Source organism: Haliotis asinina, chromosome 2 (genome assembly GCF_037392515.1).
Source record: "Haliotis asinina isolate JCU_RB_2024 chromosome 2, JCU_Hal_asi_v2, whole genome shotgun sequence".
In the NCBI taxonomy this organism is placed as follows: domain Eukaryota; kingdom Metazoa; phylum Mollusca; class Gastropoda; order Lepetellida; family Haliotidae; genus Haliotis; species Haliotis asinina.
The window spans coordinates 75,781,953-75,809,777 of NC_090281.1; the positions used below are offsets into that span (position 1 = coordinate 75,781,953).

At 40.3% G+C, this 27,825-nt stretch overlaps 1 protein-coding gene across 1 annotated transcript; it reads right to left on the bottom strand.

Annotated features, from left to right (window-relative positions):
- Positions 1-5,747: 5,747 nt before the first annotated feature.
- Positions 5,748-27,765, bottom strand: LOC137272880 (thiol S-methyltransferase TMT1A-like). Its single transcript, XM_067805295.1, has 2 exons — positions 26,904-27,765; positions 5,748-6,689 (listed from the first exon to the last, which is right to left on the bottom strand). The coding sequence occupies exons 1-2, from the start codon at positions 27,381-27,383 to the stop codon at positions 6,444-6,446; spliced, it is 726 nt and encodes a 241-aa protein (XP_067661396.1). The 5' UTR covers positions 27,384-27,765; the 3' UTR covers positions 5,748-6,443.
- Positions 27,766-27,825: the final 60 nt, after the last annotated feature.

The window sequence follows — 27,825 nt, forward strand, 5'->3', positions numbered from 1 at the left end:
GTACTTGTGACGCAGTGAAATTGACGACGGGTAGATGGGACAAGGGAGACAATTCACTCATTTAAGTATTTTGTCATATTGATATTGGTCAAAGGCGTGATCCTAAATATGTACTGCATACGTTATTCCGAAAAATAACATTTTAAGAGGATGTATACTCACTGACATTACAATAATATGCTTTACACAAATATCCTTACACACTTTTGCAAACCTTGCAATAATGTTTTCATTTTTAAATTCAAGTTACTTGCTGAGTTCATAGTTTTGTTGTTTGACCCTTCGTTCCCGCATCGTGTAAATTGGACAGATGGTTACATCATCACCATGTAGTGATATATATATATATGGTCCTGTGCATAAATATATAAAGCACAGGTAACAAACCAGCTGAAGTTAAACAACGGTGATCGCCGACAGTCCTTGAATAGATGACCGTATTTGGCAGCTTGACTCAACCGAGAGTTTCTAAAACGTCATTCTTGTCCCAAAACGAAGTAGAAATATACACATGGGACCTCACCTTAGGCAAGTGATTTTGGTCATGAATTGCCTCCGTTCATCCAACAGTGAATGGATATCCGGTAAGATAAGTCATAGGCAGCTTTGGTTATCCGGAGTACTAAGTGCGTTGAACAGGCTCTATATAAATAATCATTATTATCACCATTATCTGAGAGACAGGGGGCACAGAGACGTTCATAACACATTTCAATGTGTCAATGTTATTCGTCTGACAGTTGTCTGGTATATCGTAATGTGACATTGCATGTGGAAGTATACTTCGGCTTATGGCACTGACTGCCAAGTAAAACCTATCCCATATGCTCTCTAAGGAGTAGGTAAAGAAATACTTTGGGTGTGTGCATAAAATTCTAGAAACTGTCATATCTTCACATCCATGTGGTACAGAAAATGTAATCTTAAGTGAGAAGAGATTTAATTTCTTAAGTGAAAAACATTGTCATTGAAAAAATCCTTCCAAAGAGTTAATAAAATCACCTAAAAGGGATAAATGATTCTTCTTCTGCGATAAACCGACAAGAGTTCATTCCCTTCGTTCGTCCTGATATTACCGCGTGGAACACCGGGTATGGGCGTAACACATTTTAGCCGTGTGAACTGTAGAATCCAGTTCCTCGACGGGGTCACGGAACCAAGTGCAGTGTACATACGTTTGAATGTCATGGTGATATCCGTATGACACATTTAAGCAGAGCTGCTGAGTTTAAAAGTAATATTTTGTTTGCCCATGGAGTGTTTAACATAATCGTTCCTGAACAAAGGACAGTGTACAATCTCTGTAGAAAATATGAAATGTATGAGATATACATGAACAGTAGGCCAAATTTTCAATAACTTTATATGATGATAAATGCGATCCGTGGCAAGTCAGTTATCAAGACGTAAGTGTTCGCCCATATCTCCGAGTGATACCAGGTGATCTGAATGTGAGGATGTTCTGGACCTGTGTCCTCATGGACACTCATGGATGCAGATGTGAGGATGTTCTGTTCCACCTGTGTCGTCAAGAATACAAGTGATACAAGGCGACCTGAATGTGATAATCTTTTGTTCAATGTGTGTTGTCACGGAGACTGGTGATACGGATGCGAGGATAGTCTGTCCAACTTGCGGCGTCAAAAATACAGTGATACAAGGCGACCTGGAGGTGAGAATGTTCTGTTTCACCTATGTTGTCACAGATACAGGTGATACAGATGTGTGGATGTCCTGTTCTACCTGTGTTGTCACGGATAGTGATGATACAGGTGTGAGAATGTTCTGTTCCACCTGTTTCGTCAAGAATACGAGTGATACGAGATGATCTGATGTGAGAATGTTCTGCCCCACCTGTTTCGTTAAGAGTACAGGTGATCTTGATGCGAGTATATTCTACCCAAATTGTGTAATCTGGAATCCTGACAACAATATTTGTTCTTATGGTAAGTCGGCTTTGTCACCTATGCATCGTCAAGAAGGTACTCTTAGGTGGACAATTCGCCATCAGATCTGCGTCCCTTTCACGTAGCAAGATCCATTAATGTGAGTTCGAATGCAAGAATGTATCCAGTTGTCATCTGCATGTCAGTATACATGTACATAGTCTACACCCCACATGAAGCTGCCAAGCAAGAAAAATCATACATGCATCAAGATGCGTAAACACTCCAGTAATCTGCGGTACATCGATGTTAGTGCAGTTGGTTACAATATAGGTAGGACTGGACATTTTGCTGTCACTTTGGTAATCAAAATGTCAATTTGCTGTACCTATTCGGCACAGACCTACTTTTCATATAGTTCATACCATCCAGTACTTTACCTACTGCTCTTACACAATGTTTAATACAGCTATATGAACACAATTACTGTTCATTAATACAACCCGTGAAGGCACGTTTTGTCGTAAGAGGAGGCTATCGGGACCGGGCAGTCAGGCTCGTTGACTGGGTTGACACATATCATCGGTTCCCAATTACAGACCACCGTCATATTGTAGGAATATTGATGAGTGTGACGTGAAACCAAACTCACTCACTCATTAAAACAGGCTTGTGATATGTTGTGTGTCCCTTGTATCTATACCTCCTAGAACTGCCGTATGCATTATCAGAATGAGAAACGTAGCTTGAAATCTGCATTGAATAGTATTTGAGATCACGAAATGTGAAGAAGTTCCTGAGATGAACGGGTGTTTTATTTCTACCGTCTTGAAGCAGGACCAAAGGCATGGTTTCACGAGTCCCAGAATCACAACACAATTGATAGAAGCGTTGATAGAGAATCTAATAAAGGTATATAGTGTCAAGTTTACTCCTTAACAAGGGTCCGTTTCAGGAGATGGATGTGACAGAAGATCGGGATGCCTAATCGTAAACACACAACAGGATCGCAATCTCTCCTTAAAGGTTCCCACATGTGCAGTGTATATGTGCGAAGTGAATACCGTTAATGATCCTATGTTTAGAAACACAGAGGCATCAAACATTGGCATGTGTTTTGTGTTGGGGGTATGGCTACAACACAGTATGCCTGAGGAGGAACTCACTGGTAGCATCCGGCGAGGGGTATAAAAAGAGACAAAACACTCTTTGATTCACACCTGACATAAAAAAGTGACACAAACATTCCTGTCCACTTCTCAGTGTTGTAAGATGCATCTTAAGAAAGAATATTGAGTTGAGTTTAACATCGACAGGTATAACGGGCACCTTGAATGTTGTAAACATTCTCCACTTAGCAGAAATACACAGACATGGGTATGGGGCTAAAAATCAAAGAATGTCAAAGAATGTCAAAGAATGGTAACGTGCCTTTCACCAATGCTAACACAAGGGTGCAGGCTTCATGACTTGCCTTGGCTCATTGCTGATGTCCTTTCAACCTATGTTCAACGAGGTGAGATCTGATGCCCGTTGCAAAATTAATTATCCTCAGCAATATCTCAGGATATAAAACCTGTGACGTCATCTTACATCGGGATCTAATTTACTAATCTCACTGCCATGTTCACAGACACGTTAGGAGATTTGCAGGGTGTTTCCCGCCTGTACTTGGCCTATGGGTTTGTGTTTGATTGTCTTCATATCAGCTATAGTACCTAAGGTTTCATGTCTTGGAATGAAAGTAAACGCAAACAAATTCGCTACGAACGGGTGATCAGTGTCTTGGGACGGAAGGAACACCGGTAATGATAAACAGATGACGGTTAAATGACACTACTGGGAGTCGTCCGGATATCGTGTCTAGTGCAGGTTTAATCTTCATCTTCATTTAATCTACTCTTTAGTCTTTAGTGTCCAGACTAAAATCATTAGCGATATGGACCTGAAATAATTCGTGTCTGGGAAAATACCCCAAATATTTCCTATGATCTTGGATCAAATGACAATTCTAACCCAAGTCTTCACGAGTGCATACAATTATTAAGAACGACAAAAAATATCTGCTGATGATACATCGAGATTAGTTGTTGAGTCGGCTGAATTTCAGTTTTTCAAAGTCCCTGGTGTTGTTTAGAATGTCTTGATCCCCGAATGCTATAAATCATTGCCAAACGTAATAAGTGAGAATAGCTGAGGTAATTAAATGATCCAGAATCATCTCTGGGATCTGCGATCTCTGGACCTTCAACTCAGCTTAACCATGAAACGGCATTAATGAGCTTCACAGATCTTCACCTGTTGAACTTATAAGCACCTAAGTAATCCATACAAGAAGAGAGCGTGAAGAGACGTTAGATGAACTGTTGAAGTAGATGTATGCTTGAGAACCTTAGAACAGACTGCGGCATATGTAAGAACCTCACATGCTTAATATATCATGGAATAGAAGCGACAGAAACCTTTCCACATTAACAAGAAATCTCTGCAAAACGATTGTGCAACTGTGACTATGAGAATATGTTTGTGTCAGCATTAGTACAGCTGTACGATGTTGTTTGTAAACACATCAAGTCTCGTCAAAACAATCCAGTGATTGGCACTATGCGACACGATGACAGAGCAAGTGTTCAGGAATCAGTATGAGAAGTGGTCTTCGCGAAATGGTGAGCGTAACCTGAACGACCGGTGGCACCCGTCATAAACATGCAAAGTTTTGTCAATTGTTCAATTGTTTTGATTGTTCAAAATACAATTGCATGATTTGTCACTGATGCATAAAAATTCGAAATGCCCTCCATCTACCTACCACAAAAAACATAAAAAAATGTTTTAGAGGTCACTTACCATTTCAAGGAAAATACTACCAGTAAACGTTTTGGGTATTTTTTTAAAGAAAGCAAAGAACAAACTGCAACCCCGTAGTTGCTGGAAGCACAAGATGGAAAACTTTAACAGTATGAACAATTAATTAACACATAGTAACAATGACTGATTCTCTGATAATCTACGACGATATCCGACAGATGTTTTCTTTCAGTCGAGCTTGTTTGGTGTTTCTCGAAGTTGGGATACAGTATCATCTATCAATCCATGGCTACCCTTGCCGGGCATCTGGCCAGAAGCAGGACTCTCTTTCAGAGTTAACGGGCATGATACTCCCCTGATACTTCAGAAGCATCCCGCACAGATCACACAAACACATAATATTATACTTTTGGCGAAAAAGATTTTTCGCAAGTTCGCATAGTGTAAAATCAAAATGTAGTATATCTCGAAGTTCACTTTTTATCTTCATCCTATATTATTTTTGCCCTCAAGACTGTATCTCTGATATCTAACATTCTCATAAAATTGTAATTCTCATAAAAGTGGAAGAATCTAAATATAAAATGCATTGGGGCGGTGTGTATTTAACGCGGTCAAAAGAACCGCGCATATCTGAGGCATAACAGACTGAGCACAGTTATATGCTAAACGTAAAAAGTTCTTCGGGTTTTATGCCAAACGTCAGTGGGGAAGATGTCCTTTGGACTTGGACCAAAATATATAACTTTCTATGAAGAGTTATTGCAATGGTATTGCGTGTATTCATTGCTGATACTATTTCTTATGTTTGAAATAATAAAAACTAACTGAAAACGACATACAGTTTCAGAATCTTAAGGAATCGCTGCCAAAATCACTGTATGTATTGATTCAGTTTACATCAGCTCTGTGTATCACCATCAGAATAGTGATAACACCAGGTGATCCCTCGAAACACCCTTCCCCCACGCTGCCGCTAGTAACAAACACACGAAAAGGCAGGCAAATACAATACACATTGAAACATATTTAGGTATAGAGACGAGAAATGCATGCCGATGAACATGGGATTTATTCCAGTTAATACAGCGGTCTCCTGAACAAAAGAAAAAAGCTACAAAAATCAAACTCAATACAGCAGTGATCTGTTGGCGCCTAGTTAATATTCATCCATATCACCTTTTATTAGTCTTCATTTGTGATCTTCCAACTTCGAGGGCGTCAGATTTATGGACGCAAGTTTCAGTCACATATCTAGATGAAAGAACATATATACACGACTTGTCAGTAGAAATATATTCTGGTGTTGAGAAGAACGATAAGCAGCCATACTAGAGTAAACTAGCTAAGACTCCTTCTTATTAGCACGACACAACACCAAAAGCTCTACTACACTGCAACATTAATGCTATAGAAACTCCATTAGGAAAAATGGTAGCATGAATGGAGTACTGGAGCGGTTTTATTGTGTAATCCTGTCTCAGTCGAGTGAACTCTTCGTTTACTCGCACAGGGATCCTTCAAATGGGGAAACACGGGGAGGAAGACACATTCACTATGAACACCAAATACTGTTGTCCATCTAACAGGTATCTGGATTCAAATTCATCAAACTCAGTCCTCAACCTTGACCTCGACCTTGACCTTGGCACGGGAAATTACCACCAGGTCTTTCTCCTTGAGCTGACATGAACGTAGGTCACGAGTGACGTAAAATGATGGAACGTAACGTCTCATATATCAATGACTTCATTTCGTGGCCGTTCCACAAATTGACGATCTGAGGGGAAACAGGAGCGGTATTGGGGGTTCGAACTCGACCCGCTTGAAGTCCACCTTGGAGAAGCCTGCGCTGTTGATGACCTCATCGGTGTTGACAATGAGTTTTATGCCGTCGAAGAGGAAGGGGTAGAAGGGAGCCAGAACGCGCTGAACCACCCTCGCCTTGTCGCCCACCTTTCCAAACACGTTCTCGAGGAAGAAAAATGCACCTTCCTGGAAAGAGATAAGCACGTTTAAAGAAGATATCCATTACCACAGACAATAAATTGTGAGTAATTGTGGGCAAATAGTGAGTGTAATTTGTTTTTTGCCTCACCACAGTAGCAAAACTCTACTGCAATCTATTCTGGATAAGAGTGAGTGAGTGAGTGAGTGAGTGAGTGAAATACGTATGATTGCTCCTTTGGAATTTGGTTGAGTACTAAAACATCCATATAACACAGGTTATTACATATATCTGATATGTGTTGGGGGTCTAGCCACTGTGTAAGTGTCCACGCAAGTGAGGGAATACGGCGCACTCAGCAATATTCCAGCTACATGGCATTGGTCTGTAAATAATCGGGACTGGACTAGATAATCCAGCGATCAGCAGCATGAACATGGGTGTTCCCACTGGGACACGATGGCACTGGTCTGACCACACGATCCCGCTGGTTGCCCCTTGCAACAAGCAGGGGTTACAGAAGATAGACTCTGGAGAAGCAGGGGTCTTTGATGACCTGGTAGAGTTCAGAAACCCACGTATTCCCTTGGTGTGGTGTTCACTTTAACATACAAAATGACCAAAACTATCCCAGCATGGGGTTACAGTTAAAAGTTAAGACATCAACCTAAAACGCTTAGTTTCCATTACCCCTATTTACAGGAGTTCGTTAGACGTATTCGACAAAAAGGGTGGCATGTCACCCTGAACAGATCCAACAGTTTACAAATGTATTTCGTTTCAATATAGATTTTAAACTCTTTCTCATAGCAGGTAATATTTACGTTGTCTATAATACTCCGTAACACACTGCGTTCCCCAGCTGATCCTGTAAATAAGAGCGTTATCCTTCCGCAGAGAAACTACAGAGAAGACACAAAGATACGCATTGCTCAAGCCTTTGTAGGGACCCCCGATATAACGACATGGTGTGTTGTAGAGCCTACATAGCGACTGGGGTTGCCTGATAGATCTGTCGTTTCAGCACATTGCCTAGATTTGTTGGAGGTCGAGTGGAAATACCACAGTACTGTACACACTAGAAATACATACCCTTGGTGTTAGACCGGCCTATGCCAACGCCAACAGTATTGCATAATGGTGGCCAGCTTGGTCTAGAACTTCTCAAATAAATGATATTCGTGGACTGATAACCACCTGTGAAAGTGGGTCAAGGTCAAGGACGGTTGGCAGTGCCTAAAATATCTTGGCAAGTATAACCAACCAAATGTATATTAAATGGAAGATGGCAGCTTCTGCTGTAGATTATTCAGTACGTGTACTTCACAGAGCTTCCCATAAAGTTATAACAGGATGTACTTGTTTGGAGCACTGATTTCAGAAGAGTTTTGGTCACCTTTGCGTTATGTTGTGTTGGAGTGCAGAATCTTGTGAGTTCGAATTCTGCATCTACCCTGGTTTAAATATTTGTGTCTCTCAGAATCAGGCATCTGTTTGTGGCTATCGTTCATTATCTGCATCCTAGCGGGCTTTCCTGGAACAGTAAGCTAAACACAACCACCAACACATTCAGCTGTTAGCCCCCAAAGATCATTATACGCACTTCTAAACAGTAATAGGTTACGCCTACAATATATAAATGGCATCTATATATACACAGATAAGGTGGAAACTAAATTATTATGCAAACATATACATCATAGGTCGTGCCTACATCGTGAGGATAATATGCCTACAATATAAGAGTCCACCTTTATGCATGCAATGCACGTAAGTTATATACAGTACGTAATAATAATATGTGCACTTATATCGCGCCAAACTCCACTCCCGAGGCGAATGCTCATAGCGCTAACAGTCAAAGCTGGCATATTATTACCATGGATAACCCAAGCTGCCTGTTAGGCACTAGAAGGGTATAATATAGTCACATGACCTATTCCACCGGGTAACCATTTTCTGCTGGGTGAACAGAGGCAATTGTGAACAAACCCGCCTAAGGTGAGACCACATGCGTCATGTGCTTCGTTGTAGGGCAGGACTGAAGTCCTGGAAACTCTCAGGCGTTAAGCTTCCGGTCACCCATCCGAGCACTGTCCGCGCCCATCGTTGTTTAACTTCACCCGATTGTGACCTGAGCTTTATGCACGTCGCACCTCTGTGAGAACTTTGTCAACGTAGGATTATATTTACCCTGACGACCCGTTCGGAGTAATCATGATATATCAATTTGGACATAGGTTTGCTGAGCTACATACAAGATAATATGTTCGAATCCCTGAAATAATTACATTTCCAGGTTTGTCTGTGCCATGCGGTGGTTTCACTAACAGGAACACCTGCATGACTTCATTGTCCTTCAGTATAAACACGGATACAACTGAAATACTGTTCGTAACGGCAACAAACACACCCTTTATTGTCACATGATCTTCTAATCTCTCTCTCTCAAAGACATAGATACTTACACACACAGGGAGAGAGAGAGAGAGAGAGAGGGAGAGAGAGAGAGAGAGAGAGAGAGAGAGAGAGAGAGAGACTTTGTCTTCATAAGACTTTTTGCCGCTCAAAGGCTCCTCATGTGTACCTGGTGCTGATAAAGGAGTTTTGACAAGAAAGAATATCTGTGCTCAGTGCTCATCTATCGTACATAAATAATACATATTCCAGACAGCACCCTATCGTCCTTTCCAGTGGCTGTGTGGTATAGATATTTACACATACATTTGTGTAAATACATTTACTTTGAGTGAGATGAGTCATACAGGTAAAGAGTTTAATGATATTCCTAAACCTAAAGTCATCGTGATATGCACCTACCTATCCACGATACGCTTTCATTACAAGTGCAGGTGGTACATTTCAGGCAAATGTAGCGTCTTGTGGTATGTCAAATTAATATTGGAAAGCAAGATGAAACATTTAACAAAACATGTTTGCAATACACCCGCAACATTAAAAGCATATTTTTTCCTTGAACTGCAGGTGGCACATTTCAGTCAAAAACAGAGTCTTTTACAATGCCAAATTATCTATGGAAAGCATGATGAAGCATTTAACAGACGAGTTCACAATACACCCGCAACAGTAAAAACATATTCTGTCCTCAGAACTGCACTCGGCACATTTCAGTCAGACTTAGAGTGTTTTCGATTGAAATTATGATGAAATATTTACCTAACTTGTCCACAATACATCCAATATTCTTTACTTAGGATTGCAGTTGGCATATGGAGGATGAAACATAAGTAATTCTAATAATGTGTCGACAGAGGAATCATAACAGCAGGACTTCCCCTGTATAACAATGGACACGTTAGTTCCAGCTGCTAGCAGAAGTGAAATGCTGATATTTAGACAGCAAACGACAGGCATTGTAGAAGACCTAGGGCGCCTGTGCACACATGTTTCCTCTGACTGTTGTGGCACGTGCATACAAACGCGCAACACGTGGAGATGAAATGTCAAACAGACAACTTTTTGATGAGGTTTCAATCAAGTTACAATATTGGCATGACGATAGAGTAATACCGGCTCTGTTAACACCGCCCTTTAACTTCCTTTGGCTGAGTGTACAACTCACAAGTATATTGCAGACTGTAAACTAACTCCTTGATCAAATATGCACCTTGAAAAGAGATTAGGTGATGTATAAGAAGTATATATGCCTTGGAGATGAGTTTAACTGGTTGTGTGGCGTTTAAATAGACGTTACATCACAAGCGCTTCTCTGGATAATGTTTTTTACTTCGCCATGAAGTACACATACTGTGCTATGTTTTCATAATTCTGTGTTCAATGATATTCAGGGAAGAATAGGTGTTTTGATAACATGGCTATGCATTCAATATTTGTTCTTGCGCGATCATTTTCCATATGTTTCTATATAAATATTACAGTTTTGCAGTTTGTTAGAGTCAGTGGAACGTGCGTGCACTTCCATAACAACGTGATCAATTTCAAATATGTTGTTCTGTGATCCAACTAAGTCATGTGTATATATTCAGAAGAAATGTGGCTATTTTGATGTAAGATTATTTTACATTTGATGCTGTACAAGCTGTTGTCAATGTGCTCTACCGTGGCTGTATACAATCTGTGGATATCTACATAAGGCTATACATACTAATAACATATTTTTGTTAAACTGAAAAAAATGTGGATTCCATTCACCAAAAGCTGTCTTCGACCGTAAAAATGTGGTTTCATAACTATCAACGGGAATAAGTCTCTTTGTGACATCGTCCTTGAATGCTTATCGAGAAGCCCGACCAAAACGTCAACATTCAGATTCTATTCGCTGAATTCCATGAGATGTGGTTTTAATGAAAGATGAAATATTAAAGTATCGACACCATTAAGGAATCGATACCACAAGACTCCATCGTCAGTGTACACCTACCTTCTTGTGTTAGAAAATTCTGTGGGTAGCCTGATTGTTATTTCCCTCAAGTACAATGTAAAAAATCCAATTCTAGGTTCCCCCGGATAGAAAGGCGTAAAACTTCTCTTATTCATGCAGAATTCACCTCATTCTGGTTGTCGATGCTTTGATATGTACTTATACTGCCACCTTTTCCCTAAATTTAATTTAAACCAGAGCCCTGTCACGGCGGTGTGTGAACAGTTCCTGCCTAGACGTCCAAAATGGCGGTCCGGGATATACATATAATCACCTATATTCACTAGCCTTTGCATTCAGCTCTTACGGATTATTCCACAAAACTAACACAGTGATGGTACAAGAAGAAAAGACAAGAGTGATGCACACAAGAAGAAGCTGTACGTGTACACGACTGGAAATGATGGATGTAAGTTCTCATGGTCTCTAGAAACGGTAATGATCCGAGTCTCGGCACAGCCAGCTCCGATCACGTAAGTTAAATATAGTTGAAACTTGAAGCTGTCATCGGGTTATTTACATACGGATAGATTTGTATGAACACAACATTAGATGAATCAAAAAATGTTTTAAATCAGAATACACCAACCTAGAAAAATATATACGCGTTATGAGGAAAATGTAAAAATTATTTTGCTGTCATGTTCAAAACGAACTACTTACAGTGGCATACATAGATAGCTATTGTATTGCTACTGAGGATATATGCATTGCAGGAGAGAAGCTACTGAACACTAGGCATCAAAGTGGATCCGGAGTCAGTGACACCGTACCACTTGAGTGAGGGTAATGAGGACTGATACAGGTGGATGATTGTTAAAAAGACAGCGGGCTACCGTAAAGTTACTGATACCATGACAACAGGCGTCGTTATCGACACTCTGGCAGGAGATCACTAGAGCATAAAAATACGAGTCAGGGTGCCGATGACGAAGCAAGTATTAGCTCTGAAACGTCTTATAAGGAATAAAAAGAATTTGTTATCCATAAATCGTGTCATGTATTTATGTTTGTCTGACTTCTTATAGCCTAACAAGAACTACTGTAAAGTCAATGAGATAATGACATCATGAGTCGTTTAATGACACTGGCAGCCGATCACTAGATTATAGAAATACGGCGACAGGGTACAGTGTCCGTCCTAGTCTAACCACACCGACTGCAGAGGACACTACAACAGCAGTATGAAAACAATGCCGGTCCGACATGTAGCCAAGAAACAGATAGTTACACACACGAGAGGAAACAAACAGTGGCGGTTGAAACACTGACAGCAGAGCTGAGTTACCGACACTAGACGCCAGACGGTTGCAGCTTGTGTTACATCAAGCAATAAAAAACAGTAACCGGCAACATGGGAAATACAGGGCCCACCATCAGAGTTACATACGACGTTCTTTGCTGTATAATTCACGACAAAATACCTATTTATGTTGTTCTGAAAAACCAAAGAAAACACACCCAACGAAGCAAGTATTTCTTCCGTGTCTATGAATAGAAGGGCCACTCTTTTGCATTTGTTTCCCGTTGTGAAATATGAGAACAACTGAAGTATCTTAAAGATTTGGCGAGCGCAGAGAACGTCTGTCTTCACGAGTCCGTTTGGAAAACCATTTTGCCCAGAATCATTCTTTTGCCTAAAAGTTTGTATGTTACTCATTAAGAGGCAGTCAAACGTTTTGTAATGATGTCGATGTGTCAATGTAGGCCATAACTTTAGTTGTAATCAGCTTCACGTGTTGCATTCCCTATTCAGCACTTGAAGAAGCCTGAGGTCCTTGGAACGACCGGTAACGTTTTGTCAAACGGCGATTAATTAGGATAATGCGCACGAACGTCTGTCTTCGATTTTTTTGTATCAGCTTGACTCTAGAATATTTAAAATCTAACTTAGATGAGAGATGAGCATCCTCTTCAGGAATAGTCTGTTGAAGTTACACTTGCTTGCTTTTCTTCACTGATATAGGAAGTTCGTTCTTAACATTGTCTATTGTGCTTATCTTTCAAAACATCTTTTCTCTGGGATGTTACCTCAGCTACCTGTTTTTCCTAAGTAAAGAATGTGAACAGCAGATTGTCCATCTACATTTACCTAAATATTAGACAGATAAAAAAGTTGTTATGAATTTAGAAATAAACAGTTTGCACCCTGACGTTCCCAATTATGCAATATTTACACTTATATACTATCAGTTTACTTTCAGAAGCACAACTGCATTCATCACTGTCATCTTCAAGATATGTCTCATAATAATAGATTCTAGAATAACTAGATTACATTCAGTTAAGGATTTACGTTTTTGAAATGCATCGCTTGAAACACTACAGCGGCGGATTCAATTTGTTAGCTGTAAACGGAATTTTGTGAAAATGCATTTTATATAAATAGGTTTCACGTTTGTCTTCGTAAAAATACATGAAAGCTATTTCCTGCCACTGAGCAAATATCCCTTATCCAAAAAAATACGAGTACCTACGCAGCGAAATTTCTTTGACAATTCCAGAACCATCATGCCTCTAACCCAGTGTTGCCATTTGAGATGTGTACCTTATCAGTCAAGCACAGAATACAGAGATCTTATGTCCATTCTCCGCTACTCATAGGAAAGGCCTTTTTAAGAATGACCTGTCATGAGATGTTAGATTGTTGGGCATCTGGAATCAACTGATGAAGGTCAGGGTTTAGAATAAGCTGACCATGGCCACCGTGCTGGATTTACGTACGTAAATATACAGCCATTATCTACATAAATACGTTCAGCCTATCGACCACAGGTTCTCCGCGTTGAAAGGTCAGTTGTACAGATCGTGAGGCCATGTCAAGTGCATCTTGTTTGACCTTTGACCTTCTAGCGCTATCTGCAAATGCGTACCTCAGCATTCCATGGTTTGGGCCGTTAATTGCAACAGCGGGTTTGACATTTACTAGATCAGGAAAAAGAGGGACCGATTAAGCCAAAGTCCATTGTCATGAAGTCCAGTACCCGATTCCTATCAAACTGACACAAGGGCATGCCCATAACAATCCTGCAAATACCAGAAACGTAGACGATAGAAAATAACCACACTCTTTTATCCGGAGAACTATATGTCTTCGAGGGTAAAAAGCAACATAGTGGTATGAATCAATGGGTTTCTGGAAAACAGTTATGATACCAGGTGTTCGCGAAAGTTTCACACAGGCATTGGTCTGCTCTTCTAAGACAAGTGAACGTTTTGTTGTGTATACATGGACATCACTATGTTGTTAATGGCAATGTACTCAGTAAATGTAAGTGGACTAGCACTGTGTAGGAGAAGGTGCACTGTGTGGATATGTCCCTCCTCACCAGTCGTATGAGACGAGTGGACCTATCAAGATATGCTTCCGTCAGATCTGCCGAATATAATACACTGTGTCTTATATCTCGACTTTATTCATCTAAATATAATCAGCTGTCTAGTACTGTCTTAGTTGCATTAGAGAGACTTTACTGCAACGAATGCTGACGTGGTAGTGTTGTTCATGATATCATCCGTGGTTTGTGCGTAATCGAGTCTGGACCAAATGACCGAGTGCTCAAAGTCAGGAAATCGATCTACGCAATTGAGATACGATGACATGTGTCAGCCAAGTCACCGAGACAGAGCACCTGATCCCCGTTAGGCGACAAGCATGGGTTGGTGTAGACAAATTCTAGTTTTCATCTTAACGGGATGCAGCATGGAAGGTCGTCAGTACAAGGAATTGGGAAGGGCATTTCGAAAGTCATGATTTTATTCAAAGATACCATATGATTATTATTAGCCCTGTAACTTAACCGTGTCATGGCGGGTCCATATCAAATGTAGTCCAGTGCCCAAGATTCCACGGTTCGACTAGAAAAGGGCTTATTGCAAAACTTATATAATAACATTTTCAGTGTTTTCTGAGTATTAAATATGATTATGGTAGGTGTCAACCAAGTCGATTTTCCTATCTGAAACCTCAGACCCAAACACAGACGTCGATGTGAATAAAACTTATAATTAACACAATCTGCAATGAACACATTGTAGGTTTATCACTCTTTAATCGGAGGAAACAGCTTAAAGGGTATCATAGCTGTCAGATATAGAGTGACCTTCATCATCCTCGCCAAATCTTCGGGATTATTTAGTAGTTCCCATATTTCTCAAACACGAGCAAATGAATAATATTGTTTGTTCTATTCGGAGACATGGAAGAAATCCCTGTTTTGGGTGTCTTTTCGTCAGGCTTTCGACACAACATAAATCGGCATTTTGTCCTGAGTTATAAACTGGAGAGCATCGTATTTAGCTCTGACTGTGGGTTCTGAATTTCCCATGATGCCGGTTTCTCTTTTTTATGGCTTGATGTAACACAAGCTGCAACCGTCTGGCGTCTGGTGTCGGTAACTCAGCTCTGCTGTCAGTGTTTCAACTCCCACTGTTTGTAAAGTCTCTCTGGTGCCGAACTATCTGTTTCCTCACTGGTGTTTTGACCGTCAGTGTTTCATCCCTGCCTCCTGACAGTGTTATCTCCGATGTCAGACTGTCACTCCGAACGTCATGAGTATATTCATAGATGTTATATCAATATTATCATCACTGCCTCTAAACTGTTCCACTCATGTTTGTACTGTTTTTCACTAAAAGAGCAAGCCGGCTAAGATCAAACCCAAGTCAAGATTCTTTAATTACAAGGTAAAAGGAAGGTCTTATAGCAAAACATATGTAAAACCCGAATACGGTGATTTTATATCCTGATTTCAGCCAACTGAAGTTCGCAATCTGAAACCTCAAATTCAAACCCTGGCGTTTGAGATTGGTATGAATGACGTTCACAAAGATTCAATCTGCAATGAACACAGACTCTTTAATCAGAGGAAACAGTTTAAAGAAGTACCACAACTGTCAAATATAGAGTCACCCTCACCATCGGGACATTGCAGCTGAGAGCAACTACTTCATACATTCACAAGGGTTAACATGACAACAGATGTGTGAAATTCGAGTTCACAGGGGTTAAGATGGGAACACAAACATTGCAGAATGACTGAGTCATGTGTTTCTCGTTTTTCACGAAACACTTCCATGAGGATATAGAGAGTATCAATTACTCTGGGCAAAGCTGGCGTACATCTACATCTTGTCCCTAATTATATACCTGAAATTACTCGTCTGGATAGACCGGTACGTTGCTTCAGATGCCAATACCTGGTATTTGCAATTATGTTTGATACACCCAAACAGGAGCCAGTCAATTATTCATTACCGTGGCTAATAGACACATGTTACCTGTTAGTAACTCAAATATTGATGAAGACAGAATTGTAAAGCAAGTATGAACATTATGAAACATAACGTTATACTCCCTTTCACCTCGCCTTGTCTATACGTGATTCGGATGAAACAGCCAGGAAATAAATAAATCCCGACTGTTTGCAACGAATGAATACCTTATTCACAATTTAACAGCTTGAAAATGGAAAACTATGAAATATGGCATTTTGCATGAGTAAGGGATGTTAGTTTTTACACCGCGTTATCAAGATTCCAGCAATATCACGGCGGAAGACACCAGATATGGGCTTCACACAATGTGCCCATGTGGGGAATGGACCCGAGTCTTCAGCGTGAAGAACGGTCTAACCTATAGGCTACCCTACTCTGCTACCCTATATGAATGTATTCATATCGCTTCTTGACAGTCTGCTTTTTTGCGATGTTTTCTTAGCATGTTACATTCGTCAAACCGATTTGCGTAACACAGCGCCCGGGTTCATGGCGATACTGCAGCCCAAAGTGACGTTATTTAAGTTTATATAAGGAAGACTGGAATCGGATACGTGTAATAACGTTTTGTATTGAATATATGTTATCTATGAATTTGATAATTGGAGAGTGGAGAGGTGTAGAAACAGATAAGAGTCAATGTGGGGGCGGAGAGGAGGGCATGAATGAACGACAAAAATCGTTCATCGCATGTAAGCATGTTAATAAACTTGATGTAAATGTATAAAGTCAATGGGAGACAATAACCAGTCTCCGCCAAAACACATTCAAGTATATGGGCGTATCGCTGAAAACCACTGCTGACACAAGGTGTTCTCGATACGCATTCCAGCACAAGCAAGACAAGCAATGGTACGCGTACCTACCCGTAGGCAGGAATGTGTTAGGGACATGCCGAATATTGACTGGAAGCTACACCTACATTAGATTCTGTTCACGATTCACAGGAAACCCTTTTTATACTTCGCCTCTATAGTCAGAGTGACAGCACATGGATGGAGACGTGCAACAACTAATAGCTTCTAAATAGTTTATTTTCATCCCGTCAGTTGTCTTGTTTTCACAAGTGGAACGTTTCGGCTCTGTCTATCTGTTATGATAACCCAAGCCGTCGCTGTGTATCTCCGAAATATTTGTTCTGACAGACTAAGCCAAAAGCGGTTATGTTATGTTGAATCTAAAATCTAATATCTCTGACAATGCGGCGCCCCTATCTATGTATTTCCTATGCAATACTAGCTAACGTATATGAAGAGGCACTTGGGAAGATAGCATGTGATTCTTTGATCTCACTCCAGGGTCAGTCTGGATGGCCAGGAATAGAATCAACAGATGGTAATAATATTGTATGGATATTGCATCGTTGTAGATACTCCACAGATGATGGGGCGAGTGTGTGAAGTTCAAAGAGATGGTACCTTTTATTGGGAACGAGTGGGAGTGTGGTGAGTGACGTATTGGCGCAGCGAGATTTATGTTGTGACCGTTTGATGTAGCATGAGAGTGGTCTGCTATAGTGGGAGTGTATTGTGTGAAGTTATATAATATGAGAGTTTTTATGTAAGGTTTTGCAAAAGTAGAAGTGTACTTAGTAAAGTTATGATATAATAGGAGCGTTGTGTAAGGTTTTGCTGTAGTGGGAGCGAAGCCCGTGATGTTATGATATGATAAGAGTGTTGTGTAAGCGTTTGCTGTAGTCGGAGCCTATCCCGTGAAGTAATGATATGATAAAAGTGTTGTGTAAGGTTTTGCTATAGTCGGAGAATATCCCATGAAGTAATAATATGATAAGAGTGTTGTGTAAGGTTTTGCTATAGTGAAGTAATGATATGATAAGAGTGTTGTGTAAGGTTTTGCTATAGTGAAGTAATGATATGATAAGAGTGTTGTGTAAGGTTTTGCTATAGTGAAGTAATATGATAAGAGTGTTGTGTAAGGTTTTGCTATAGTGAAGTAATGATATAATGCGAGTGTTGTGTAAGGTTTTGCTATAGTGAAGTAATGATATGATAAAAGTGTTGTGTAAGGTTTTGCTATAGTGAAGTAATGATATGATAAAAGTGTTGTGTAAGGTTTTGCTATAGTGAAGTAATGATATGATAAAAGTGTTGTGTAAGGTTTTGCTGTAGTGGGAGCGAAGCCCGTGAAGTAATAATATAATACGAGTGTTGTGTGAGGTTTAGCTTATTCAGGAGGTTATTTGGGAGACTTCCATGCAGTCGGAGGGGAACATGAGAAGGTTTTGTGTGAAGGCTTCGTGTCCTGAATGGGAGAATGCCGTTTGTGAAAGTATGACATGGGGGAGCATGGAGTTTTGCTAAAACGGGATTGTAGTTTGTGAAGATTTGACATAGTGGGCTTTATGGGTGTAATTTGCAAGTTGTATTAAAGACATATGAATATTTGATGTAGCAGGAGTCTCGTTTGTGAATGTTTGACAAGGTGGGTGTGTGGTGTGTAGAGCTTTGCTAAAACGGAATGTGGTTTGTAAAGGTTGTCTGCTGTGTGAGGACTCTTTGTGGCTGGATTGCAATCTGTGAAGATTATGTGTACTGTGTGATATATGTGTGAATGCTTGATGTAACAGGAGTGTCGTTTGTGAAAGTTTGATGTGGCGGGAGTGTGGTGTGTTGGGTTTTTCGGAAAAGGGAAATTCAATGTAGTTGTGAAAATTTATAGCGCGGTGAGTGAACCTCTGCTATGGTATGAGTTGCCGAAAACCACTTCTAACCCGGTCTTTCACTTGTTGAATGTAGTGCAATGGTGGGATTATCTGATTGTGTGTGTTTGAGCATTGTTTGTGAAGGTAGGATACGTTTGGAGAATTTTGTGTGAATCTTCGACAAATGGTGGTGAAGTTTCAGTAGAGGGGATGCGTGATGTTTGTTTAAATGAGTGAGTGAGTTTAGTTTTAGTTTAGCAATATTCCAGCTATTCGGCGGCGGTCCGTAAGTAATCGAGTCTGGACCAGACAATCCAGTAATCAACAACATGAGCATCGATCTGCGATGGGAACCGATGACATGTGTCAACCAAGTCAGCGAGCGTGACCACCCGATCCCGTTAGTCGCCTCTCACGACTTGTATAGTCGCCTCTTATGGGTTGCTAAAGACCTATTGTACCCCGAACCTTCACGGGTCACGGGTCGGTGATGTTATAAAGTTCACAAGCTTGATGTGTGAAATGTCAGTGTGACCATGATGTCCAAAGGTCGAATATGATGAAGACATGAAGACTAGACATTGTTGGAACGTGTTGCGTTAATGTCTGTGTTTCATTTCTGTTTAACGCCGCACTCATCAATGTTCCATATAATACAATAATATAATAATATAATATAATAATAAAGACAATCCACTGGTCTGCAACATAGGCATCGGTCTATGCAATTAGTGTGTGATAGCATGTGTCAACCAAGTCGGCAAGCTTGACCACCAATTCCAGTTCGTCTGGGCATGGGTTGCTGAAGACCAGTTTTAACCCGAGTTAGAATTGGTCCTAAGACGTTTTGTGAATGAATGTTCAACGTGGTCTAGCGAAAGCGGAGACAATGTTGGAGCTGGAATGTATTTGGTAAGACTACTTACACTATTTCGGAAACGATGAGGACCGACGTGTTTAATATCTGAAGTCTATTTGCACTGAGTGAACGTGTGATGTGAGAAGGGTGATCCGCCAGGTGCAGGGTCACACAGACATTCCGGAAGAAGTGGAGTGTGGGTGTGGTGTGAAACTGTGAAGAGGTTTAGTAAGGTGGAGGAGTATGATGATGGTAGAATACTGTGAAAAAGAGGAAACGGGGAAAACACATTCTGTGCCAGGCAGCTGTCTTCCACGGTTTGGCTGCTCTACAGATTCACCGAGTACACATGCACAAAGCGGCGTCAAACAACATAAACATTATATATAAGAATCGCTACATTAATGTTTTCATCATGGAATAATTGACATGTACATTAATGCCACACACACAAACCTCAGCAAAATCGTCAAATGGTAATTATGTACACATCTTGACTTTTGTACCTTTAGTCTCAGTCAAGTAAGATGTTTGATGCCAATGCTCATTTCCATTAAATAAGGAATCTGTGCACAGGAAGTGACTTGGAGAGTGTTGAGTAACAAGGATTGTGATGTATGAAATTATAACCACTAAATGTATAACCACTGTGCTGTACCCCTTGTACAGTGAAATGGTAGGTATGCGTATTTACATATTATTACATAATTTCACATATATCATGCCATATACATGTTGTAATGAATGTATCTTGGGCTCATAGCCTTAATACTGAGATGTATTCTCTCTGCCTCTCTGTATTTGTAGGCAGGCTATGATTGAAGAAGATACAACGTGAGTGCCACAACACATATTAAATTACATTTGTGACGTCATTCCATTGTCTTTTCGCGCCATTAATTTTCAGGAATGGAGCAACGTGTACCAGTTTCAAATTCATACTTCATTTAGTAATTCTGAATTTTTTCAGACATATTCCCAATACTTTGAATGTAATTTAAGTAGGGTAATAAGTTCGTAACTCTCCATTCCTTACAAAATTATGTGCCTCGGCCCTTTCGGGGCCTCGACTCCAATATCGTTAATGATTGGAGAATTACTCGGACGTTACCCTCTACATAACCTTGAGTCGCGTGTATCCCTGTATATATATGTAGTAGTGGGTCTGAAGGTGACTGGGATGTCTGTGATGGTTTTTGAGATGAATGCATTGAGATTCCAACTTGACATATGGAGAGCATACTGTCTTACACTCACCTACAACGTGTGGTTAGTCAATTCCATCAAGTTTCCTTATCGCATTTATTTATATAAAACAGAAAAGAAATCCTTCAGCAAATAAAAATAAATCACATATTGAAATCCTGTGATGACACAAAATGCTCCCAAACTTGACAGTGTATTGACATTGATGTAAAACTTATGTTCATCATCAGTTTTCAAGAAGACATGGTTGATCTGCCCACGGCTGCAGCAGGCGTTTGTGTATGTAGTCGAGATCCATTAGATTCAGCATGTGTGGTGCGGGGATTACAGGTAATTGGGAGAGAAAATTGAATCTAAACATGTTGTAGCAGGCACTGTCATTATAGCAAAAAGGTTGTTAGCTTATGTTTCCACTACCAAAGAGATGTTATGATATTTTAACTCGGTGTTTCTTCACCAGGGTCAATGTGGTTGCATAACTTCTATGACTAAAGAGAACATCCAAACTCGCTGAACAAACTGTTGGCCAAAGAAAATAGCTGACGGCACATCACCGTGACGTTGCTGGTATGCACGGGATGGTATCAGTCTGTTGTACACGTGTGGGAATCCATGTTACGAAGTCAGAGAGCTGCATAACGTAGGTTGGTGAATGCGGATGACCTTTTGCGATATCAGTGTCATGCACGAGCGACGTGCTTGTTGGCAACGTTGTCTTGAAGAATGATGTTGTAAGTTTCATATCAAGGCACGTACATAGAAATGTCACGGCTGGGGATACCTCTGATCATACAGGCTGAGGTTGAGACTCATAAAGAGACGACCAACCAACATGAAAGCAGTTATAGTTCTTGAGGTGACAGGGTTACCACATAACCACATTATTGTGTTTCTGTTACAATCAACATAATACGCGCACCAAAGACTAGACTGTTCATCATCCATGAGAACACAAAGAAAAGTCAATAAGCAGAGCATATTGTTCGCCAATATCAACAATCCCGTCACACAACCTATATAGAGTTCCTCTCGAAATGTCACGGTTTCCATTTCAGACACGGTCGTCAGTTTCAAGATAAAGTACATCTACTTTTGTGTTCGGGAATCTTAGCAAGTTAAGATTTCAATATAAGGAGTGTCTGCATACTTTTTCGCAGAGATGGGATGATTGTATGTGACTGATTGACAGCATATTGCCCATGCAGAGATCGTTCTGGGTAGATGAACATGGACATAGACTTCTACCACGTCGTGCAAAATACAACTTTTTTATAATTCGACCAAATATAACACGTTATATTTCTACTAAAAATGGCATAAATGCCACCCAGTGACCAACAACATGAGCATCGATCTGCGCAATTGTAGAATACAATTGAGAATACCAAAATACCACATTTCCTACAGAGAATTATTTAAGTGGCACTCATCTAAGGCAGTACTTTAGAGTTACCACCCTTTGAGAAACATACACACGAGACCACTACGATTGTTCCATGTTAGTGGCAATGGTCGTATGTGCTCGAACTTTCAGGAAATGACTTAATGTATATATAAATGCTAGTTGCCGTATTGGGACACGGACACATTCACTGGAGTAGCATCATCAATCGCCTACAACGCTTGATCTACAAACAGCTGCCAGACTGCTCCTGTGTTACATTCTACATAACTGTTTCTCTCTCGCATTAAGACTTTGGTGAGTTTGCTATATATTTTGTGACCCATTGCCTTAGATTTTGTCTATTTGTATTTGAAATTGGTATTGTGAAACTGACTTGTGACTGTATAAGTTGCTCTCTCTGCTTAATAATACAATATTTGAATCTTTTAGACTTGTCTTTGTTCTGTTTTGCTGGTTCACAGTGGATTTCTAAACCTTTTGTCGCGGCAAAATTCTTAACCATAACACTCACTCCCGATAGTTTGGTCCTGAATGCACAATGGGATACCTCTTCCTATAGACTGCAAAGTACATCCACATAAAACTAATCATTAGAGCTCGTTCATAAAATATTTGTTCATTTATTTGTGAGACCCGACTATTGCAGACGCTGATTTATATGTTCTACATTAAAAAAAGAGACAAATGCACATGAAGTACACCTGGATCAATGCATAATGCGCTAAACATCTTTGATGTCTTTCTGACATTTTCTTGTCGACGGTGTGATGTAAATATGTGGATGAAAAACTCGTCTTCACTTGTAAATGTATCAAACAGATCTAGCCCTGATTTCTCGAAACAGACTTACGTTTTTAGTCAAATTTCAAACTGAGTTTGACAATTTTAAAATATTAAAATAAAATATTTAAATATTCCAAAATCAAAAATATAAAAAACAAAATCCAAAAAGCTCAAGTAACCTGTTCACTAAACTTAACTTGACTCTTACAATTTAGTTAACTATCAACTTCAGTTAGTTTTGGGAAATGCATTTCATGCGTTTTCGCAAATTTGAGTAAAAACTGTAAATTAAGTCAAACCTCAGACTTAGGCTGGGACCTTGTTCAAGAAAGTAGGTCTTAATGTTAGAATGGTAACATGCTGAAACTCATGTAATACAGCGCGTATGGAGCAAGCAATCGTATATCAATCGTATATTATGGCCTTCTGTAAAACCCTACCTGGTTGTTACCAGTACAGTAGAAGTATTTTATTAAATAAATGACAGAGGTCATTTAAATCCATATTAAACGATATCATGCCGCCAAGTCCTTTACTTATAGGCTTAAAACGGTACCCAAAAGTTGGTACATGTAAATGCAAGTTTCTAACGTGGCAGCAATGACAGGGCGTTGTTGATTCCCTTAGTTCTGAGGCCACTTATCTTGAACCGGCTCCAACAGTGACTGATAAATAACATCTAACGTACCAGAGAAATACCGACAATAATTACACACGTTAAGTACAGAATGCTGCGAGTAAGTAATGACACCGCAACAGCCAAGTGCAACAACATGTCTGTAACCTTACCACACTCGAGAACAGTGCCATGCATTTGCCTGTCTCAAGTCGAAGGTCTTCCAGCTCTGGAGTACACACAAGAATGCTGACATGCATGCTTTGTGTGGATGAGGTCCTAGCACTACAACAGATTTCATCAATGTACACGTCTGACAGAGCTGGAGAGGACAACAAGTTGTGTTATCATACATCAATTATGTCAACGGTCTTTCCTAATCTCCTCAATGAGTCTCGTTTTTTTTTCCACCGGACATAAAAATGACGATTGAGTACATCTAGCTGTTAAGACACACAAACATTACGACATTTTTTCTGTGTCTGAATAACGATCTCGGTGAGTTATCTTGGCACTATGACACGAAGAAGATATGTACACTGCGATAGTTAAACTTTGTGGATCGGAAGCAAGGTAATAATATCATTCTACGCTCAATGGTGGCCTTTCATCTGGTCTCTGAGAAAAGCATATATTCAAATAAAAAATAAATAAATGTGCTGAAAATGAACGCAGTGACCTTCTCCATTTTCATAATCGCCATTTGTTCTACACGTCCATGGGTTTTCTTGGATATATTTGTTTGTGAGAACGGTCTGATATAAATGGTTACCCGCGGAAGTGCCCTTATATAATGTCTAAAATGCTGAATTGAACAAACTCTATTGATGTAACACCAGACTGTGATTATTATGTCATAAGAACGGACCATTTGCAACAAACTACATTATAAGTGAAAATTTAAATAAAGAGTACATGTGTTACGTTTTCAGTATTCAAGCTATTTTACGGAGTCTCTGTTGGATGTAGGAGGAAAGCCCGCAGTACGTCTCTGACCTTTACCTCTTTTTGTGAGCGAGTGCGGTAACCACGACAATGAGCATGTTGCTGACAAAACTAAAACAAGTTATCGGGGCGAACCGGGATTCAAATCCCAAGAACGTAAATCTCCTGCCTGCTCAGTGGACTCTGCACAGCGACTGACGGCACCGTAGATGGCTGAATCATCTGTGTCACCAAGAATTAACATATATCACGGGATTCCTAGTAAAATATACTTAAAGTTTAATTAACATTTCCCAAATTTTCCCAAATAAAAAAATACTATGTCGTTCTGTTTGCATCACCAGTATTATCCGTACATTTGCCAGAAATTTCAGTGATGAATGAAAATAGCTCTTGCATACACCCTGAAAGATAAAACCAATGGTGTACCACGCTCGGGTACATGAAGATCATCAGCACACACATCTATATACAGTCGTAAGACAATACTATCTCACTCTAATTAGAAACCCGGAGTCCAGAATGATAAGTTGTAGCTATATCGATACAAATCTGTTCCTTCTACTGATGGTGAAGGTGATACATAAAGCCAGGGCCAGGCAGACGAGCTCCTCACTGCGTCATCTATACAAGTGCGGCAGACAATGTTCTTTCACTTATCTGTTTGTAAATGTCAAAGCCTCGCCTATCTCGGAGAGCTACGTAAGCTGTTCGGAGCTGGTAGTGATTTAGAGGCATCAGTGGGTAGAAGGGTAAACTATGACCTGGTTGTATTTACCATTTGAAAACATTTAACAGCCAATGTCTTTATTTGTGTCTCTTTTAGCTTCTATTATGGATAGATCATAAACCATGCATACCGCCTTACCGTGCAGTGCTTACCTAGATATAGTGCATTTGCATTAAAGATTGCAGACTAACCAAATGTTCGTTTTCCGCAAAATATTTCCAACACTACCTTTGGGTTTATCCAAAAGTTAAACTTTTCGCCGAATGTGCTGAAATTGTTTACAGTTCATCCTGGTACCGACGTAACATAACTGGCAGTTAGTGACGAAACAATACGTCCTCGAAACATAAAACGTCAAAGTCTGAGATTAACCAGTCTCAGGTATCCGACAATGTGGATTCAATTTGACGTGAAAATTACATGAATGGATTGGTGATGAAACCAGGTGTACGAGAAATGTGATATATTTCGCTGCATCTTCAATTAATGACACCAGATGTTCGTGAATAGGTTACAGTACCCTCATCAACATCATCATTAAATCAGGAATAATACCAGGTGTGGGGGAAAAGGGTAAGCGTGTCATCACTGCCCATCTGACATTTTGATCTTCTACATGCCAGAATTCACATCGAAAATATATACTAACTTACTTTTCATAATGATGGAGTAATACATGTAATGGTGTGTGTAAATGGGTGAAACAGTGAGTGAGTGAGTTTAGTTTTACGCCGCACTCAGCAATATTGTAAATAATCGAGTCTGGACCAGATAATCCAGTGACCAACCTGCATCGTTCTGCGCAATTTCAGGTTTACTAAGCGCATGTGCTGAAGATCTAGCACTAACTCTTTCCAATACCGCTTTGCAGTGCACGTCCATTACGATCAGCAGTTCAGCATGGGACCCAACCTACTGCCTCTAAATCTGCCAATGCTTTGTGTATCCCTCAATGTCGAGCGTCAGGCAAGCTAACAAAAAGTATCATCTTTAATGTTGTTCGTTATTACGATGCAAGGGATCCAAGCACAAAGCTAGACACACTCTATCATTAGACTATGAAGTTGGCCATTAAATGAACGTCCCCGACATATTTCTGAACAGAGGCCCGTTTCATAAAGCTATCGTTGTGCTACGGTTGTCTTCCTATTTTGTAACATTGACTTACGACAGTCATGCGACTCGTCATGCGACTCGTCATAGCTTTCTGAAATGGAGCCCTGGTAAATAACCAGGTTAGTTCAGCCTTTACATACGATACGTATTCAGCTTAGTTAGGTGTAAGGTTCAAGCATAGTTCAAGTATAGTTCACATCAACAAACAAAACAAATAGTCCATGGGTTCTAAGTGTAGTTTTGACTCATGTGGAGCTTACCTTGGTGAGAACTCTCCTAATCTCCTCAACAGCGCTTGATGACTTGCGTACGGAGCTGAGGACGTACGTGGAAACTACGGCGTCGAAGGTATTATCCGCAAACTGGCTTAGGTTTTCGACATTGCAACATATATAATCGTTCACATGCACTTGAGTATTTTGAGATCTAAGATTATCGTCAACAAATTTAAAGTATTCAGCGTTGATGTCGAGACAAACGACTCTGCTTCCGTCAGGGTAGTACCGGAAGTTTGTCCCCCCTCCTGATCCCACCTCGAGGATGAGTAGGTCCCTGTTGAGGTTCTCCCTCATCTGGTGAAGGCTTGCGAATAACAGAATCTTAGTGTTCCTTAAATTGTCGTCCATTGTTTTCCACAACCTGTTGAGATACCATGGACTTGTCTTGTATTTTTTATACCATACAAGAAATCCTATAACAAAAAGGATCAAGATGAAAATCTTGCCTGCCACGGAAACCATCTTGTCTGGATTGTTTAATCCAAAGTCAATGTCGGTTCCTTGTGGATATTACCTTTAGCTGCGGGTGACGGGAAATATGAACGAAAAACAACACCAGCACCAGTGAACGAAAGGGATCCGTATCTTTGGTTACTCCCTTCTCAAACCCTGGATTTGAGACCTCTGTTGCCAGGTGCGTCTCAGTCTCGCACACCAAGAAGCTGCGAGACTTGCTCCGATAAAAGCACACGCACGTGAATGCACTCTGGCTTCTTCGTCCGAAGAAAAATATATATCGCCAGCTAGCCAACGTTCAGTTGCCTTATCGAAATCGGAGAAATTTGATCGGCACCTTTGCCCCGTCACTCTTGCTGTTCCGGGCACGCGTGTACGGGTCTTCGTGTTGTGCTGAGAAAGGCTAACTGATTCCTCCCACATTCGCTTCCCTCCCTTTGATATACAG